The following is a 21322-nucleotide window of genomic DNA, read 5'->3' as shown; positions in this document are numbered from 1 at the left end:
AACCTGTAGTGTAATATTTGTTTGTCTTTTCTTTCTAACAAAATAGATCTGCAAATGACATGTTTGAGGGCAAATACTTTAGAATATACCCTGGCTTTCATTTTTCTCTCTCTTTCTTTCTTTTATATACATGTAGAAACATCAGACGCATTGCCTGCAGTTTAAAAGTCAAATGTTTTTAAGTATCGACAGAAATTATGAATAGGTAATTCCAGAAAATGCCAGAGTCTGCCAGGAGCTGACTTTTTCCATATAAACACAGGGAAATGAAGAAACCTTCACAGGGATTTTGGGTTGCTTCGTATTAGAAGAAAATAAAGAAGCATTGAAAACCTGTTCATGTTGCTGAACTAATTAAATAAAAACTTGGGCTACTGTAAACGACTTGGTTAGGATTTTCCTGGCTGGGATGTCTGTGTGCTTTCGGTACACTTGAAAGCATGAATAACACACAAAGAAGTGAAAATGCAGCATCCTGTCATACTTTAATATATTATACACTCACCTAAAGGATTATTAGGAACACCATACTAATACTGTGTTTGACCCCCTTTTGCCTTCAGAACTGCCTTAATTCTACGTGGCATTGATTCAACAAGGTGCTGAAAGCATTCTTTAGAAATGTTGGCCCATATTGATAGGATAGCATCTTGCAGTTGATGGAGATTTGTGGGATGCACATCCAGGGCACGAAGCTCCCGTTCCACCACATCCCAAAGATGCTCTATTGGGTTGAGATCTGGTGACTGTGGGGGCCAGTTTAGTATAGTGAACTCATTGTCATGTTCAAGAAACCAATTTGAAATGATTCGACCTTTGTGACATGGTGCATTATCCTGCTGGAAGTAGCCATCAGAGGATGGGTACATGGTGGTCATAAAGGGATGGACATGGTCAGAAACAATGCTCAGGTAGGCCGTGGCATTTAAACGATGCCCAATTGGCACTAAGGGGCCTAAAGTGTGCCAAGAAAACATCCCCCACACCATTACACCACCACCACCAGCCTGCACAGTGGTAACAAGGCATGATGGATCCATGTTCTCATTCTGACTCTACCATCTGAATGTCTTAACAGAAACAGGCAACATTTTTCCAGTCTTCAACTGTCCAATTTTGGTGAGCTTGTGCAAATTGTAGCCTCTTTTTCCTATTTGTAGTGGAGATGAGTGGTACCCGGTGGGGTCTTCTGCTGTTGTAGCCCATCCGCCTCAAGGTTGTACGTGTTGTGGCTTCACAAATGCTTTGCTGCATACCTCGGTTGTAACGAGTGGTTATTTCAGTCAAAGTTGCTCTTCTATCAGCTTAAATCAGTCGGCCCATTGTCCTCTGACCTCTAGCATCAACAAGGCATTTTCGCCCACAGGACTGCCGCATACTGGATGTTTTTCCCTTTTCACACCATTCTTTGTAAACCCTAGAAATGGTTGTGCGTGAAAATCCCAGTAACTGAGCAGATTGTGAAATACTCAGACCAGCCCGTCTGGCACCAACAACCATGCCACGCTCAAAATTGCTTAAATCACCTTTCTTTCCCATTCAGACATTCAGTTTGGAGTTCAGGAGATTGTCTTGACCAGGACCACACCCCTAAATGCATTGAAGCAACTGCCATGTGATTGGTTGGTTAGATAATTGCATTAATGAGAAATTGAACAGGTGTTCCTAATAATCCTTTAGGTGAGTGTATGTATGATCTACTTCATTTATTAAAAATGAATTCCATATGAATAAGAGCCTTTAAATCATTACGAATTCACATGCTTGAATTACAAATTAATTTAATTTGAGCTCACAAGAATTACATCATGTATTCATGTGTTTTTCCTGTGTTGTACTATTGGAATTCATGAGGAATTAATGCCCATTATTGTAAGTGTTACCAGTTTTGGTATTATTATCCAACTTTTAATGCCACACTTGCATCTCTCTCCTTACTCTTAACTGCGACTCAAACAAAGAGGTGTTCAGCGCTTTATTCCCTTTGATTTAAGGCAGAATGAAAGTTTTTTTGTCTTCCAGTGGCACACAAAGAAATTGTGTTATAGTTCAGAAGACAGCTAATGAGTTAATGACTTCAGAAAGTATCAGTGGAGCTGTTGTGTAAATGAAAACCTCTGCAAACTTGGCGATTCTGTTCCTCAGCACTTCCATGTGTTACCTATTTGGATGAGAATGTCTCTTAAGATTTTGGATTTTTTTCTACGTACACATTGTATGCATCAGCAGAAATTAATACGCCGCTGGCTGTTTATTCTTTCTTGTATAGCTGTTGATTGTACATTAATTCTCAGTTGGAAAACAGTGTCTCATTGATACACACAGAAGAGTGACTGTCAGAGTTTATATACATTATGGTTTTAACAGCCCCTTTCTCGGCCGAACTGTTGCTTCTGAGTCCTGTGGTGAACCGAAGCACAGCCGTTATGGCAAGAATGTATCATGCCAATTAGTCAGTTTTTAAATGTAACAAAAATGCCAGCTGCAGTGCAGTATTGCTGGTCAATTATTTGTATTTCTTTTTACTACCCGATTGCGTTAACATTCATTTTCTGCGTCCCTCTCTTTATGCCCCTTTAACGCAAACGTTTCGGGAGGCTGCAGCTGTGGCGATTATGCAGGCTTGTGACTCAGGGTTTGGCTTCGGGCAGTCGCTGCGTTTCTTCTTCAGAGCACCATCAAGGGCCGGGGTACCGAGGCCCCTGTAACTTGAACCATCGCGCCGGGTTATGAAAGCCTCACATCTGCTCAGCAGGGAAGTGGGTTGGAAGGGTCCTGGAGCTCATTCTTGAATCTGTTGTGTAATATTGCCGTTGGACAGTTTTTCCCTGTTCTTGTGAGCGAGAGAGAGAGAGAGAGAAATGAAAGTGCCTTAAGTTTAAATCATTCCCAGCTGGGTGAGACTGTTTTCCTACTTCAAACACAGAAGTACAAGACAGGGACATCTTCTTTTTGTAGAGATACGTCCACCCAGCTGGAATGATATGGAAATAAACTGATAAAAAGGTGTTACAATCCCATTTGCTCTACCTCACCCCAACGTATGTGCTCTTTGTTTGATTACTTTACAATCCCTCCTTTTCTTAACATATTGCTTTATCACTAGAGCCACATACTATGGGGGGTGAAATCTGGCACTTTACATGTTTTAAACATAGACACGGGCTGCCCAACACTGAGTCATCTGTAGGCTTACGATGGAAAGGACGAACATGTTGCATGTACATCTGTCCAATGACGTACACCTCCTTCATCCCCTCCCTCGACGCATGAACTATATTCTCTGTGCTCTTGCCTTTCTGTTCTCCTTCGCGATTTTCCCATATATCGCATTCCTCGATTGTGTTACAGGATGTTATTACCAAGTCCAGCCAGGCATTAAAAAAGAAAAGAGAAGTGTCGTGCAGTTTCACGAGCAACAATGCTTTAGGTAGATCAAGCGGTACAGGCGCTGCGGCAGACAGGGGTCTCCTGCTGAAGGAATTACGAAACTCGACGATCGCTGTCAATGCTGCCGTGTCTCACACCACGGGGCCCTGAACATCAAAGCAGTGCGGTTTAGATGAAAGCCGAAACAAAGCTCATCAAACTGCAGAAGGGACCCCGGTGGTCCTGATAGAGATGAGGGAAGGGTCTTTTGACAGGCACAATCCCACCCTAAGCGCTCCCAATTCAAGGGACCTCTAATCATTCAGTGCGTCTCAAGCATGTCTCGGAACGGAAGCACGTGAATAAATGTCATCCATGATCCGTTATCACCCGGCTACCGAAGTCTGAATGAGAGCTCGATGTTACAGGCATGTAGTGGATAACAAAATCCCCAGGGAGGTTAGGATCGCTGTGACGCGCTTTTCACTGTGTAGTTTCCCACAAAAGGGCAACAGCTAATCTTACACTGACAACAGCAGACACAGCAAACCCCAATCTGTTTCTTTTGACTGCTTGAGAAAATTGAGTCAGTGCTGGGTTCAGGGACTGAGCTTGGGTGCCTTTATACAGCCCTCCCTGCAAAATTTGCCGCAAAATGTTAAGCGGATGCCAGGAAGGATGCCAGCCAACCCAGGGCTTCCACAGCATACACACTCATGCCATTAGGAAGCTGAGTGAATCAAGCTTGATATGAGGATGGATAGTGACAGGGGGTTCATGCTTCATTTGGTAGGAGCTCGTTTAAAGGAATGTGGTGCAGAATTCTGTGCAGGGCTCATTAAATGCAAGACTTCTCAGGGGGCTGTAAAAGCAAGGCAGTATCACCACGGGTGCCTGGCCTCCCAACCATAACAGCTTATGTCCGTAGCCCCGCCCTCCAGGGGTCACAGGGTTCACAGTTATATTAAAGGTCTTGGGTTTGCACAGTTTGCACAGTGTCGAAATCAGTCGTTCTCCGACGACAAATCCCCAGCATTTTGCTCTAAGCGTTGACTATAATTAATTGCCTCACCTGAGTCCCAAGGGTTTACTGACACAACACATCCTCAATTAGCTTCAAAAACCCCTCCAGAAATCTCCATATGGGTTTTTCGTTTAACATGCCAATGTCGCACTGCAAAAAGCGGTGAATTTATCCATGCATTTGTTTGTTTCTTTGTCTTAAACTGCGCTCTGATATCTGGTTCTCATCTGGCTTCAGCGCCAAGCTGTATCAGGTCCTGCAGACATCACAGCCTCTGACGCGGGGATATAAAATTTAAATTAAAAAGAACCATGTGAGGGGTCTAATGGTGAGGGTGCAATAACGAGCAGCAATCCTTTCATCATAAAGCCACAAATAACGCCATAAATGTGTAATGGGAATGTGCGGTCCAGCTTTGCACTGTAAGTTTATATGGACTTCCAGCATGTGTTCCTGTGTGTGTGTGTGCCACTGTATGTTTAATATCTACAAACCCTGGCACAGATTTCTGAAAACCACACATATTTACTACACAATGCTAAATCTCCACAATACTAGATTTTCAGGAGTGCAGGATTATTTAGACAAAAAGATAATACGATTTATTTTTTCACAGTTAAAATAGTGTGCAAGCATGTTAACATTAACATGACAAAATATCCGCTGTTATGATGGTTTGATAGGAAGCATCCTGTATTCATGTTCTTCGTTTTCTCTCAATCAGTGGCATCAGACAGATGGCAGGGTCGAAGACCCGTCTCCTGTATAAATGCAGGCGGACATTTTGATAAAGGATTGCACTCGATAAATTACTCACCCATTTAACAATCTGTCAGCATGTGAATACGGTAAAGGAAATAAACAAAAACCAGCAGATTACTGTTGAAGCATCATGCACTTTAAAATCAGTATCCAAGAAGTCTCTGGATATATACTCCTGTTGAGAGTTAACAAGTCCTTGGCAAGTTAGTCCAGACCATTTATTTGCATCAGTGTGTGTGTGTGTTTTCAAAAAGGCATGGATTCCTTTTTCCGTGAAAGAAAAAAAGACAAAAAATCTCTTTTACCACCAGTATTTAATGAAAGGGAGTCTTATTGAGGATTCGGATATCATCGGCAAAGCCCAAGAAAATACCACAGAGCCAAAGGATTCATTTACAGTCAAATTTAAGCAAGGGTTTTATTTTGTTTCTCCTACGTTTGGGGGGGATTCTGCAAATGTGATCATCTCACAGCATGTTGGGTCCTCTTTAGTAATTCAATACTCATCCTGAGACCTGGGTTATAACTAGATCCATAGACTAAACTCCGCAATATTTTCCCTGAGCTTTGAGTGGCAGACAGTCACTGCTGAGAGATGCAGGCACAAATAACTAATGTAGTCTACTCATTGTGAGGATACCTTCACAGACACAAGGTACCAGCTCATTATACCTGATGCTGGAAAGGTATAATGTTCGAGAGTGGCCTAATTTATTTGTGATATATGCCTGTAGGACCCTGTTCATGTAGTTAAGATGTCAACTGTTCATAACATATCATTAAAGCATTATAGTCGGATTACCATGTCGTAAATGTGTCCTAATTTCTAAAGTGGTGGCCTTTTATTCATCATGTGTATTTCAACAGATGTATCTGTTATCAGGAAGTTCTACTGAGAATCACAAGTGGCTGAAGGAGGATACTGTTTTAATACCCGTGCCGTGATAAATCACACAAGCTGCGGTGCGATTGGCGTGACGGCAGTGGCGAAGAATTTAAAATGCTTCCTGATGCTGACAGCAACTTTCCCATTCTGGGATTCAGCCAGCAAGTAGGAGAAGTCATTTGGCCGTATCTCCTGTGGTGTGGGCACCTCGAACACTGTAAAGATCTGTGGATATGTGCAGATTCATATGGAGGTCTTTTTTGCATACTTATTTTGCTTCAACACAATGTTTAACTCATCCAAAAAATCTTAATATCATTATTATTTTATTAACATATTGTGGGGGAAAAGCAGTCCAGTGTCACATTTTTTGATTGTCTGTGTGTGTGTCCTTTAAACATATTTATTTGCACGCTCTGCAGATACAAATTAAATACTCTTGTTTGTTTTTTTCCCCACTGAAGCTCTGCTTTCCCTATGGATCCCCTCATGGAAAAGACAGAGCTACAATGTGATTTCCATTAGCACATCAAAACCCAGAGCTTCCTCCTCTGGGATTATATAACATGGCATTTCTGGGCTACCGAAGCTGCAGACTAAACCGGTTGAGCAGCACACAGTACCGCCACAGAGACCGGAGCAAGGGATGAGGTTTCATTGAGCTAAACAAACAGCTGCTTTCCCTGGTGTGTCTCAAAACGCAGAAGCCAGACGACAATGACCTTGATCCCACAGCGGGGATCTTCATAGCGCCACAAATCAGCAAGTTTTGATCAAACCCAGGAGATTGATCCTTCAACTGGTGCCAACAGCCTGTGCATCCCTTTTTCCTTTTTCCTCTCTCTCTCTCTCTCTCCCCCCATCACACACACTCTCTCTGTCTTCCCTTGGGTGTCTCTCACTGTTTCCAGAAGTGAAATTCAAATATTTACATTGGCGTGACCAGCCATACAATACTGTATGTTTTAAATCTGGAGGTATAATCATCACAATGTCATGTGATGCTGCTAAAACACGATTATGAACACTGCTAGGATGTTGTGGTGGGGGGGTTCTTGGTCAATCTTTATTCTGTAACCTGAGAGGATCACATCAGTGTCCCCAGAGATGCGTGGCTCAGGAGTATTTGCTTCTATTGTTTTGTGAAAGAAGCACATGACCTCGCTGACTTGTTATGAATTGCACCTGTTGCAACTCGACTTGATTGATATCGTACGGCATCACAGGATTACAGCTGTCGCCAGGGCATGCCAGCTCGTGAACTGTACTTTTCATCGCTTCAGACAGAAATAATTATCCTCCTCGCTCCGAGCGTCTCCCCGTGTTTATTTCTCCGAATCAACTCTCATTGTGGTAGTCGGACCAGGCGTCCATTTGTATCTGTAGTTTCACCTTCTCCGTTCCTTGTACGCTGATATCTGTGAAATGCGTACTGGGAGTAGGAACCTTGAGCATCAAACTAGACACAGCTAGAGTTAAGTCAAAGGCTTTTTCATAGTAAATATCCATAAGGAACGGGGACACTAGTAAATATAGAGTATTTCAAATGTGTGTGTGATTTAACGAATTCGAAATTGCTTATTTGTTCTTTAGCCAAGTTAATTTACAACCACACACACATTCAGGTTGTTCTCACAGTGATGAAGAATTAAATCCTACATCGTAGCTGTTGGGAAAGTCATGTGGCCTACAGCACGAATAAAACCATCATCCTCATCCTCAGAGCATCACTTCTGAATGTATATGAAATAACTGTATCTTTCCCCACCCCCTGAACCCACTCCCCAAAACAAAACAACTACCGAACAGAAGAAGCAGCAAGATACATCCCCCCCTGCCCGGATAATGATCAGGTCCTTCTCCTGCCTGGGATCTAATGAGAAAAACAAGGTGCTCATTAAAGCGCAGATGTCCCTAACCTGTTCTGCAGATGGGATTAATACTGGCATGGCTTTAGGTGGTGCTACACAGCCCCCCCACACTTAATGGCTCAGGATCTGTGATGGCGCAGGGAAAAGTGCCGTAATTGGACAGGTTGAAAGAGGCTGCAGCCGAGAACGATATTTACAAACTGTCGGACTCCCCCGAGCTCTCAGACCAAACAAGCCTCAGACCAAACAAGCCTCAGACGGCAACAGGAGAGCGAAGGAGTGCGTCTCAAATCCCAGGTTGGTACCTGAGCTTCTGTGTTCATTTTGAAAAACCTGAAATTGACAAATATATATCTGTCTATATATGTAGAGAGAGAGAGAGAAATGGACGTTTGTTCATTTTACCCTTATTTTAACACTGCATGGATTCATGTCTTTTTTTCTTTTTTTGGCTCCTGGTGACTTTAAAATATCAACTTTTTTTTTCCTCTTTCCAGAGTTTTTTAACTGCTACTTAGCTAATATAAGGACTATGCAATCATGTCTTTATCATCCTTTTCTAGTAATGCCTATATTTTCAGTATTCTTTTCTATATATTTTTTCCCATGCATGTTCTTGATGTCAGACACTTTTCTACTGGCTGAGTCACACAAAGCTAACAGGTGTCCTTATTAATAAAGAGAAAACTTTTGATTAGTTGTATGAAATGGCATTGCGTATTTATATTTATTGTTTAATTAATTGACTTATATTTGCCTTATATAATAATGATGCTTGTCTTTCGGTTATTGCTCTTTTATTCAATCTTCATCACCAGTTGACGCAATGAAACTGGCCGCAATCCTCACAGTGGCGGGGCTGTTTGAACTCGCCCTGTGTCAGAGCCAAGACAGGTTCTTCTGGCTGTCCTACCTGCGCAGCCGCTGGTTCAATGGCCATTCCGGTCTCGACTCCAGACGCTTGGCTGGCCGCGACTGCCCCCTGGAGTGCGACTGCCCCCCCAGCTTTCCCATCGCCATGTACTGTGACAGCCGCAACCTCAAGCACATCCCCTTTGTCCCATCGCGGATGAAGTACGTCTACTTCCAGAACAATCGGATCAGCTCCATTCAGGACGGCGTCTTTGACAACGCCACCGAGCTCGTCTGGATCATGCTGCACCGGAACACGCTGAGCACAGACAAGATCGGGAAGAAGGTCTTCTCCACGCTGACGAACCTGGACAGATTATACATGGACCACAACAACCTAACACGGGTGCCCGCTGGATTGCCCAATTCACTGAGGGACCTTCGCTTGGACAACAACAAGATCTCCAAGATCCAGCCCAACTCCTTCGAGGGGATGCTCAACCTATCAGTACTGCTGCTTCACGACAACGCCATCCAGGAGGTCGGAGGGGCTCTGAAAGGGCTGAAGTCCTTGTCGCTCCTGGATATCAGCAACAACCAGCTGACAAAACTCCCGGACAACCTGCCCGAGCACTTGCACCAGCTCTACCTGGAGTTCAACAACATCACCACCATCCCTGGAGACTACTTCCACAGGTTCCCCAAGCTGCAGTACGTCCGGCTCTCCAACAACCAGCTCACGGATGAGGGGATCCCCCGCAACGCGTTCAACATGAGCAGCCTGATCGAGCTGGACCTGTCATACAACAAGCTGCAGAAGATTCCCCCGGTCAGCACCAGCCTGGAGAACCTCTACCTTCATGCCAATCAGATCAAAGGTATGGTAAGACATGTCTGTTGTCCATCTGCCCACTTTTGCTGATGAAGACCAAGCCTTGCCCTACTCTAACCCATTCCATTGCCTTAACCGTATCCCCTCTCTCTCACCCGAGCTGTTGTGTTAAATATCTTCACAAGACTAGGTGGTCCATATGGTCAGAACTTGTACTTACAGTGGCAAGGGTCTCGTTGATGGTTGTATGCGTTCTGGGGGGTGACAAGACAGTGGCAGGTGTGTGTAATTTAACATCTCTGTGTGATTGTCTGCAAGGAGATACTCCGAACAAGGAGTGTAAACATCTCAAAACAACACGACCACAAGTGACAGGTTTCCTGCTTGCCTTCATAAAGACATGTTGACTCAACGTCAGGAAACCATTCTCAATATTGATGTAACTGCAACGTTTCTGTGGCCAAAAGTAAAATTGATTTCATAATGTTCTTCTAAACTTCAAAATTGGATTTTCTTTCAATCTCACAAAAATCTACATCTAATGGGAACAGGGTCTGGTTTGATTAACTAAAGATGTAGAAAGGCCTTCGCTAAAGAGATCCACAAAAACACGATTATTTTGCTGCCAGATAGAATGATAACATTGTAGTGAGTGGTATTCATTAGTTTCTATATATTCCGGTGGAATTTGGTCCAGTAAATCTGCAGCTAATAGACGATGCAGTTCAAAGCTAATAAAGTAGGGGTGATTTTATGAGATAAAAATGTCAAGAAAGTATTTGAAAGAACAATCCTGTGTCTTTCTAAATGATTAATCGCCAGACTGTAACGATGTCGAGTTTTCCTGCAATCATACTCAGATCCCAGATCAGATATGTACCATTCCAGGGACAGAAACAAAACAGACCCTTATTGGAAGACGTTTTTATCTCCTAATGTCCTGTCCATCGTTCCTTTCCAGAGTTCTCCATCGACAGCTTCTGCACGACGATTAACATCATGAATTTCTCACAGCTGCGAGTTCTTCGGCTGGACGGCAACCAGATCCCCCAGAACGCCATCCCCCCCGAAGTGGCCCTGTGTCTCCGCCTGGCAACCATCATTGCTGTGTAGCTCCACAGACGCAGGGGGATAGAGAGCCGGTGCAGTACCTGTGAAGGCTTGGCTATTCTCTCTTCCTTTAGAGGCACGGTGTTGATTGATTGCCAAAAAAAGAAATTCTTGGAGGGATGGTAAACAAATTAACAATGTTTAAATAGATTAGCGTATCTGACTGTCCAGGTGGAGGTTGTTTATTGATCTTGAAGGAGAGAGGTTAGTGAAGTCCTTGATGCTATATTGTTAGGGCTTTTTGATGTGTTTGTATTAAGGAGTAGTTTCTAAACAGTTTTGTAGGTATTTATTTACTGGGAACATTAAAGAAGTGGTTGGATATACCTGTTATGGACTTTCCCATAAACACCAAAGAACCCTGTGATCTCATCTCGTTTTTACCCTTTTTTTGTTTTTGTTTTTGTTTTTGTAATTTTTTTATGGAAGAAAGAAAGTAAGAAACTGCAGGAGATGAATATTGGAGAACTAAAACAAATGTTTGATAATGCTACGACTTTGAAGTGAGCGAACTTTAATCTCAGCTTGATTAGTAGGGTCTTTGATCTTCTCTGCATTCCTTTTCAATGCATTGTAAACAAATATATAAAATGACTGACTTTTATTACAATTTGCATTCTAATTCTACTGTGTTATTTATGAAAATAAACAACAACCAAACAAGGTATCGCGTGCCTATGAAACATCTTAAACATTTTAAAGATTTGGCTGTGTAAGACACTTTCCTTGGTTTAAAAATAAACAAATAACATATTTTACTAAGAAAAGTACCTTAGCGTTATTGTTCTGCATTGTTAAAGGCACACAAGTCTGAAATCTTGCTGTTTAAATAGAGAGATCACAGATTCACACTTGAAACAAGATGCAGATGTCTTCAGCAAGTACAAACTCACAGTTTGAATGTGTTTTTTTTATTTTATATCAATTATATAAGATTTTTAATTGGGTAAGTGGAGGCTGTACCCACCCAACCATTTCACTCTACCAACCCTCCCCACTACCTACAGGAGATGTCCGATAGTTAGACTTTATGCAGCTTGTGTGTTTTAAGTGAGAAACTGGTGGACGGTCGAGACATTCCTGCCTTGAAAATGAAGCCTGCTTTAATGCTTGCTAAAGACCTCCTCTGTTAGCAAAGTTGGATTTCAAAGCGTGACTTTGAAATGTTGATCCCAAGGCGGTTAAGTCAAGAGGAGGTGGGCGGGGGGGTAATCTGTTTAGAATATTTTCCAGTAGTAGCGCATTGGTAAGGGAAACTGAATAACCTCTAATGCTGGCTGCCTTGCCCAGTTGATGTTTTAGCTCAGGCAAAATACAGGCGAAAAAAAAAACGTCACAAAACAGTTTCTCCTCTTGGCAACGCACCCTTCGTTCCTTTTTCCGACTGATATGAAACATCCAGGAGGAGACTCTGGTACCCAAGGATTGTGGAAAAAGCACATTGAATCCCAGCTCTATCTGAGGAGAAACAGCTGTTCTGCTTTGCATAAGAGGAGTGTGGTTAAAAACTTCAGTCTGTCAGATTTACTATGTTTTTCATGGACTGGATTCCTTTTTAAAGTAAAAGGTCCTATTTACATTTTTCTTCTCCTCAGAAAGAGAAAACACTGCTTATCTGGAGAGTGTCAAGCAAAGAATAAGATGGTTAAATTACATACAAATCTACCCTATATGTATAGTGTGTGTGGTCAGAGCCCCTGCTTGGATTCAAACCACTGTTTCTCGGCAAACAGTTCCCCATTTGATGTGCTAAGTGAAACTATGTGGTTTATTTGGGGTAATAGTTTTTTCCTATTAATATTTCAGTTTAATCTAAAGTTGAATGCATTCGTACCCACTACAGATACATTTTATTCCAGAAGGGCCAGCTGAAAAGTAGTTATTTACATATGGACTCCTGTCTGCTTGTATCCATGTTTCCTGGGCACTAAAAGTTACAGATCTACATGTGATTAAATCAGTTCATTCATAAATAGGCATTTACATGCAACAGGGAATGCCTAGCTACAGTATCTACACAACCCAGATAAGGCAGGGCACTATATAAACTGAGCCAATCCGAGTTCTTGCTCTCCTTTAGCTCCACTTGGTGGCCGTCTTGTGAACAACGGGAGTTGAAAGAAGAAAAGTCTTGGTGGTTTCTTTTTCAGAAAGGGATTTGTGAACATGTAAGATTTCCTACAGAAGCAAAAACCAAGACATTTGAGGCATCAGTGGGCATTGCAGTACACAACCAACAAACATCACAAAAGTAAGCAAAATAATTCACCAAAGTATGTTTTGCGCAGCGTGTTGATGTGTTAATTATCTGTGAAGTGTTTTGCTTTGATTTAAATACTGGTTGAGCAGCTATTGTGCTGGTGGCGTTGCAAGTCAATGATTTACTACAGCCTTGAACGGAGAGGTCAGATATAAGCTACTGTTACCCAGACAGGTTGTGGCACTTGATTTTCCTCAGAGGTGACCTTCCCTATTAATGCCCATAACTCAGGGCAACAGGTTGTGAATATCATTAAAAAAATGAAGGGTTCAGACATTTAAAGAGTGGTTGTGTATAATTAAGTGAAGTACTGTAACTAAATGAAGTCACAATTCCTCCGAGGTGCCCTGACGGAAGACCTTCAAAGCCAGGCGCGGTTTCTTGTGCCAGCTGAGGAGAATGTGACCAAGTTCTCAGAGTTAAGCATTACCCAACATGTGACACCCTACACACCCATCTGGGAAACAAAACCTCGATCATGAGGCAAAAGAAAGGAAGAGAAGACGCGAGACCCAAACAGCGTGCTTTTCAAGAGTTTAATTTATTCTGGAGTGAGATTTCTGATTACACAGGAGACAAATAACACCTGAGTTCAGGCCAAGGGAGAGGGGGATGGCAGGGTGGGTGGAAGGGGGGAAGGGGGGAAGGGGGTTGTAGGTCTTGCCATTCATGCAGTGCCAGAAGTGGTTCTTGTTGGCCGTGTCGGGGTAGAGTTCGTCGGCCTTGCCGGCGCAGGAGCCACTGGTGGGGTTTCCACCGCTGCCTCCACTGCCAGGGTTGGGGTTGGGGGCCAGAGACATGGGGGGCAGGGGGGCCTGAGTCACAGGAAGAATAGCCTAAGCTGCAGGAGTGCAGCCTGAGAGAGAGGGAGAGAGAGAGATAGAGAGAGAGAGAGAGAGGTCAGTCAGGTGTGTGTTTCCTGGTATCTCCTCGAATCACAATGATATCCACATTGTAAACAGACAGGTAGAAAGACAGCCTGGGGGTCTCCTCTCACCTGAGTTGGAGGTGCCGAGCCCGCTCCTCAGGGTGTTGATCAGGGGGTATTTGCCCTGGTTGCAGAAGGTACCGCTAAAGTCATCCAGATCCAGAGTCCACACCATGGCACCACCGAAGTTGTTCTGCTTCAGCCACTGAATCTGTAGAGCGCAAGAGAGAGGGAGAGATTGAGTAGGGATTCAAACAGACCACAACAAATCCCACCATGCATTTTCTCCAGGGGGGTTTAACGCGCTGTGACCGACCCTAAAACACAGACCTTGTTCTGGAAGCTCTTCACGTTGTCATATCCCACCCAGATGTTTCCGCTGTAGGCATAGGGGACCATTTGAGTGGCATCCCAAGCCTGGGTAGCTCCCTGCGTGAGGAAGGAGCAGATCTGCAGAGAGAAGAGGCACGTTCAGTCTTTACTCAACACCAGCTTGTGTTATTAATATAGAAAGTCAACCATTCAGCACTGAGGAGAGAGAGAAACAAACTCCTCCGAGATGACAGATTGTTACGGGGAAAAAATAAACTCTGGGGGGCCACGGATTAAGGTCCAGGCCTAATGGTTGCCTCCCCTCCCGACAAGAGAAGACCAGATTGTCCTAAAGTACTCAAAACCTGTCTGTTCGAGATGTTCGAGGTGTGAGGGACAGACTGACCTCATAGTAAGCCCAGAATCCAGACTGTCTGGTGTAAGTTCCAGCAGGTCCAGGGCCAGCAGCGGGAGCTCCCACGCCGTTGTTGGAGGGGTTAGCCAGCCTGAAGCTGTGGCCGTAGGTGGCGAAACCAACCAGCAGCTTCTCTGCAGGGGCCCCATTGCTCTTCCAGTAGTTCATGGCGTAGTCCTGGGGTGAGAAAAAAACAACAGTGTTGTGTTATTGAGCATGTGGACAACACCTGGCTCAGCTGGTCATGGGGGAGGCTGTTCTTTAGCCTGACAGGACATGGTTCTTTCACCTATATCGGACCCAGGTCCTATACTCACCACATTTGCGTAGATGTAGCTGCCCTGGTCAGCAGGTCCCTTGTACAGGGGGCTGTTCTCACCAGTCTGATGCTCCCAAGATCCGTGGAAGTCGTAGGTCATCACATGGAGGTAATCCAGGTACCTGGGGAAGGGAGGGGAGCAGGGATTGGAGATCGGGTAATGAGAATCCTAATGAGAAGCTTCTGATGCTATGATTACTATATTTTTGTGTATCAGTGTGTCTGCGCTTGTCGGCTGTCCCCCACTGGTCAGGGCTGCGGACACTCACTGGGAGACCTGGGCGATTTGGTATCCAGAGTCGATGGTGGCTTTGCCAGCAGACACGGCTGCAGTCACCATGAGACGAGGACGGTTGGTCTGCATGCCCTCAGCCTCAAAGGCAGCCAGCATTTCCTGAAGATCACGAAGTGGGGGAAAAGACAGAGCTGTGCTTTAAACAGAGCAACAACACAAAATCCCTCTGCCTACCCCCCGGCTCCCCGACATTGCCAAGTCTCATACCTGGACCAGGGTGGTGTAGAGCTGCTTGTCCTGTGTGGGGCTGCCTCTGGATCCGGGGTACTCCCAGTCAATGTCCAGACCGTCAAACTCGTACTGCCTGAGGAACTTGATCACAGACTGGATGAAGATCTGACGGGTGCCAGAGGAGGACACCATGGCGGAGAACCTAGGAGAGGGAGAGAGAGAGGCAGTGAATGGCTTGAGAACAATGAGACATGGTTAATGACCCAAGAAAGCGCCAAGTGGAAACTGCACTTACTGAGCTGTTCCGAAGTTCCAGCCACCAATAGCCAGGAGGGTCTTCAGGTTTCCGTTCCTGTGAGCAAAAGATGAATGAATTTCAGGTGGGAAACACTCCTTCACACAGCAGCGCATTTACCTTTGGCTTTGGTCTAGACACACTCCCTGCGCACTGAACTGGATAGCAGTCTTTGGAGTGTGGCATTAGACCAAACTCTAAAGCTGAGATGTTTAAGAACCTTAAACTCTGTTACCGTAAATCTGTGCCGGTATTTAGATGTTATAGTTAGCCACTCACTGGTTCTTGAGGGCCTGGAACTCTCCGTAGAGCTTGACATCGTCCCACTCGTAGGTCTTGATCTGGTTGCTACCCATCCCAGCGAAGGCGTAGATCAGATGGTCACAAAGGCATGGGTCAACGTTGGTAGGGAAGTATTTCCCAGCTCCTGGTCTGTACTGTCCCCAGTTGGTGAAGTAACATGACAGGATGTAGGAGGAGCCTGAGAGACATGTCAGAGAAGGGTTAGGAAATGCAGATTTAATGGTGCTATATTACTATTAGTGATGACTGTATATAATACACATTTTAAAAGTGTATAGAATTGAATTAGGAATGAATTAGTAATTTGTAAAGCATTTTGTTTAACTTGTTTACAGTAAGGAAGTGTTCTCTACTCCCTTACTATAGATACTCTACACAGAGTGTGCTCAGTTTAGTTTGGTTGTAATTTTTAACAAATGTGAGTCTACAGTAAAATTATATTTTTGTTCCGGTTCACAATTATTACACTCCCACTCATCTCTAAACCATATGTGAATGCAGATGTAAATACAACCAAGTAATAACACAGCTGAACACTTTGTCAGCTCTACAAATGTGTAATAAAGTTTCTTGACTGGATTTTCTTCTCGGAGACTAACTGGAGAAGGTCTCAGGTGTGGGAAGAGAGACGGGGGTCACTCACCCAGCTGCACGTGCAGCAGAAAGGCCAGACCTGCAGGACAGAGGGAGAGAGGCTTACTCGAGATCGACAGGCATTCCTGGCTACAGCAGATTTAGTTGAATTTTAAGCAGCTAGTTTAAGCACTAAGCTAGTTTCCAGAGTGACTGCAAAGACCTAAATTCTACACAGGCCCTTTGGTACTCAGCATCAAAGAGCTACTAACAAACATGCACACTGTCATGCATCATCACAGTTAAGGGCTACATCCCAAATTACAGAGCCTTGAGTGACTCTAAAGCACTATATTGTACAGTCGCCTGTTGGCACATAAAACTAAACCACCCAACAAACTAAACCAATCTTAACCATCCAGTTAAAGGACTCCAAAACTGTTTTTGTCTTATTAAACCAGAGTCAGGTGCAGTTAAATTCCTCATGCTAAAGTGAAATACAGATCTATAGCACAAGGACAATGCGATGCAGGACATTGCCATCCCATAACCGAAGCCCAACAGTCTCCAAAGTTCAGAGAGAGATGCGTGGCTGAGAGAGCAGTACTCACCAATGCAGATCAGTAGCTTGCCCATGTTCGCCTCTGTACAACTAACTCTCGGCAGCCTGGACCTTATATAGCGCCCAACTCCAGAGTTATCACCTTATCATGCAGAGAAACGCCCCCTTCTTATTTGTCCAGGCCTGGACAATAGTATAACTTTCCAATGATGGAAACCGACGTATTTAATTCAGGACTATCATTCCATTGTTTCTGAATTTGAATGCCCTTGAGACATGACCCTGCCTGTGCACATATGTACAGTTAGGTCCATAAATATTTGGACAGTGACACAATTGTCATCGTTTTGACTCTGTACATCATCACAATGGATTTGAAAGGAAACAATCAAGATGTGCTTTAAGTGTAGACTTTCATCTTTAATTTGAGGGTTGTTACATCACCCATGGGGCGTTTTGCCTTCAGTTTTGCCTTAGAAATCAAAACAAACCAATCAGAGAGATAGCAGAAACATTAGGTGTAGCCAAATCAACTATTTGGTACATTCTTAAAAAGAAAGAACACACTGGTGAGCTCAGGAACACCAAAAGACCCGGGAGACCACAGAAAACAACTGTGGTGGATGACAGAAGAATTCTTTCCCTGGTGAAGACAAACCCCTTCACAACAGTTGGCGAGATCAAGAACACCTCCAGGAGGTAGACTTATCTGTGTCAAAGTCAATAATCAAGAGAAGACTTCACCAGAGTAAATACAGAGGGTTTAAGATGTAAACAAGAAAGAGGAAAAACAGATTAGAGTTTGCCAAAAAAAACATCTAAAGAACCCTGTACAGTTCTAGAACAACATCCTATGGACAGATCAAGAGAAGAGTATGGAGAAGGGAAGGATCTGCTCATGATCCGAAGCATACCAGCTCATCTGTGAAGCATGTTATGGCATGGGCATGTATGGCTGCCAAGGGAACTGGTTCCCTTGTATTTATTGATGATGTGCCTGCTGACAAACGCAGAAGGATGAATTTTGAAGTGTTTAGGGCTATATTATCTGCTCAGATTCAGCCAAATGTTCAAAACTTATTGGACAATGCTTCACAGTGCAGATGGACAATGACCCGAAGCATACTGTGAAAGCAACGCAATACTTTTTTAAGGTGAAGAAGTGGAATGTTCTGCAATGGCCAAGTAAATCCCTTGACCTTAATCCAGGCAAAACTGAAGTCAAAACGCCCCAAGAACTGAAGACAGCTGCAGTACAGGCCTGGCAGAGCAGCACCAGGGAAGAAACCCAGCATCTGGTGATGTCTATGGGTTCCAGACTTCAGGCAGTCATTGACTGCAAAGGATTTGCAACCAATTATTGCAACTCACAATTTACTTAATGATTATGTTAGTTTGTCCAAATACTGTTGAGCCCCTAAAATTGGGGAACCACATATCAAAATGGATGTAATTCACTGTTCACCCAGTTTGGATGTAACAACCCTCAAATTAAAGATGAAAGTCTACACTTCAACACATCTTGTTTCCTTTCAAATCCATTGTGGTGGTGTACAGAGACAAAATTATGACAATTGTGTCACTGTCCCAATATTTATGGACCTAACTGTATATCTCCTCCAATCTGGTATTCTGAAAGTTGCCGTTATGCCAATTGTGCAAGTCTGGCTCTCGTACCAAAACTGTCTGACCTCACAGAAGAGATATCAGGCATTGTATCAAATGTTACCAGTTAATAATTAGTAATACGAAAGATACAGTCTCAATTACAGCTTTTAACATTTGTAATGTACACACCATTACTTTTATTTATTATACTCGGGCTTAACTGTACTGATTAAAGAACAGTTCAGATGTTTCAGAAACAGGCAGACATTTTCTGAAACTAAATGTTTCTGAAATTTTATTAAACAGTTTTAGCAACCAGGATTTTTTGGTCTAAAGAGTTGCCAAAATTGAATCCATCCATCCATCCATCCATCTTCAAAACTGCTTATCCTGGTGAGGGTTGTGGGGAAGCTGGAGCCGATCACGGCAGGCATAGGGTGCAAGGCAGGAATATACACAGGACAGGACGCCAGTCCATCGCTGGGCCCAAATTTGAATATTTCTCAAAATGTGCAAAATGTGAGAGCTGTTGCATTATTACTATTATTAGGGAAAGCAAGAGAAAGAGCCATAGGGAGATGCACTCTACCACACAGAGCAGCCAAAACGATATCTTCTTTGTGGCAAGGCCAGATTTAGACACCGTTAAACATCGGAACTGGATTGATAAATTGCAGTACTTGTGAAGCATGTGAACACACCGAAAACATGACATAATACAACATAATGTTACACAAACAGCTGACGAACATATATGTTTGAGAGTCCTGCTCTTTGCTATTGAAATGACCGCTAAAACCGCACTGAGCACTTCAGGACGGCGCTGTAATTGAATTGTATCGTAGGAGTGTCTGACATTAAGAGGTTACATTTTTCCACAATCATGTGGACGTTTCACCCAGAGGAAAAGAAAATTAGAAAAGAGCTCTCAAAAATGTCTCATGTATTTCTCCTAGACAACAATGAGGTCTGTGTGAAACCAAAACAAGATTATGGCTTATTTCTCTTGTTTCTCATTTTTTTCTCCTGAAGAAAAAGCTACACAAAATCTCAAATTAGCCTCCTTTTTAGTTTTAAAATAGATCTCCTCAAGCTCTAATATAATTCTCAGATTTTCTCAAGTTTGGTGTTTGCTCTCCCTATGAACTCAATCTATTCTCATCGCAGTCAAAGTCATGCATCTCATGCTGAGCTCAGACAGAGCAAATAAAGAGCTCTCCACAAGCACTCTCTGAATTGTCATTGTTTTCTTAAAAACTTTTTAAACAAACTCAAATATATGGACCTCATTGTAATGGGATTTATATGCTTGTCCATGACAAAACAAACTTCCAAGACATTTTAAACAGATGTTTTAATATTTACATGGTGATAATTGGGGTTAAATAATGCAGACAAAAAGGTTAGCTAGCCTTAAGCCTTGACGCATGTGGCTATGAGCTCGTGTTAGCTAACTATTACTGCAGCACGGTGGTTAAACCCGCGGCCGCTGACTCTCAGCGCAGGGGCTCCGCTTAAGCCGCAGCCCAAGGTGAGCTCTTCCACCTCGGCCAGGATGCGGGTGAGTGGCTGTAGGTGGACGTTGGGAGTCGGCTCGCATATCAGAAGAGCCGGATCTATTTATACAAATGTATAAAAAAATAAGATCTGAATAATCAAAAGATTTAAATGAATACAACGAAAAATCAATATAATAATAATAATACAGGCCTAAATGCTCAAGCGCACACATCCGTTCGTCCGGTCTGCTCATGCCGGCTGATGCGTCGCTGGTCGGAGCCGCTCCGTCTTTATTAAACGTGTTTATATTCACGACTCGACCGGCGCGCATCGTGGAGAGTGACGTCATCAGCAGCCAATGAGAGCCGAGCTGACGGAAGAAGAAAAAACATGACGGGAGGATAAGATTCTTACGAGTTTATTAAAATACTTCAAACGCCAATGGTTGTTTCGGGGCAGGTTATTTTAAAAACTACACGCTTTTTCTGTTTGTCCGCACAGACGAACACAAACGGCAGCAGCGGCTTGTGGTCGCGTTCTTTCCGCAGTTCTGCGCAGATCTGCAGAAATCCACTGACCCCATTGGTGGAGCAGCGCAGATCTGCGCTACACAGCCGTGACCTGTACATGTGCACGTCCGTGTCTGTTGCCCTTTTCTCTGTGCGGATCACGCGTGTTTGTGCGAGATTTGGAGGCTGTGACGCAGATCCACGACACGCATGTCAGATCCGTGTGTTTGTACTGAGCGCTGGGCTGTGCGCGCCGCTTCACCACGCAAAATGCGCCATTCGCTGTGATCGTGTTTAAGTGTGAGCTGCCACTGTGCACAACATCGGGCCGGACTGTGGAGATCGTGTAGTGGCCCCGACATCAGACCAACAGCCTGTTCCTTCAATCAGACACGCAGTCAACCAATGAACCAGAGAGGCCCGAGGGAGGACGGAGACAACTTTGTTATATACGTTCAAAAAGTTACACTTTAAATGCATGTGCAATAGCATCGTTCTTTTTTATATTTATTTCAATTTTTGGGATGCTTCAGTTTGCAAATGTATTTTTCTTTAATATGGTGCAA

General features: G+C 43.6%; 2 protein-coding genes across 2 annotated transcripts; one reads left to right on the top strand and one right to left on the bottom strand.

Annotated features, from left to right (window-relative positions):
* The first annotated feature begins 8048 nt into the window (after positions 1 to 8048).
* LOC136749205 (fibromodulin-like) lies at positions 8049 to 11371 on the top strand. The gene is made up of 3 exons (XM_066703249.1): positions 8049 to 8209; positions 8731 to 9642; positions 10558 to 11371. Exons 2-3 carry the CDS (start codon positions 8739 to 8741, stop codon positions 10707 to 10709), a joined length of 1056 nt encoding a protein of 351 aa, XP_066559346.1. The 5' UTR covers positions 8049 to 8209; positions 8731 to 8738; the 3' UTR covers positions 10710 to 11371.
* Positions 11372 to 13802: 2431 nt separating this feature from the next.
* Positions 13803 to 17245, bottom strand: LOC136750499 (acidic mammalian chitinase-like). Its single transcript, XM_066705656.1, has 11 exons — positions 17189 to 17245; positions 16648 to 16677; positions 15981 to 16182; positions 15702 to 15758; positions 15443 to 15608; positions 15210 to 15334; positions 14939 to 15062; positions 14613 to 14798; positions 14225 to 14344; positions 13964 to 14105; positions 13803 to 13822 (listed from the first exon to the last, which is right to left on the bottom strand). Exons 1-11 carry the CDS (start codon positions 17211 to 17213, stop codon positions 13803 to 13805), a joined length of 1197 nt encoding a protein of 398 aa, XP_066561753.1. The 5' UTR covers positions 17214 to 17245.
* Between the last annotated feature and the right edge of the window lie 4077 nt (positions 17246 to 21322).

Source organism: Amia ocellicauda, chromosome 5 (assembly GCF_036373705.1).
Source record: "Amia ocellicauda isolate fAmiCal2 chromosome 5, fAmiCal2.hap1, whole genome shotgun sequence".
NCBI classification, from domain to species: domain Eukaryota; kingdom Metazoa; phylum Chordata; class Actinopteri; order Amiiformes; family Amiidae; genus Amia; species Amia ocellicauda.
The sequence above is the reverse complement of the archived record's forward strand: the minus strand, read 5'-3'. Positions and strand labels throughout refer to the sequence as shown.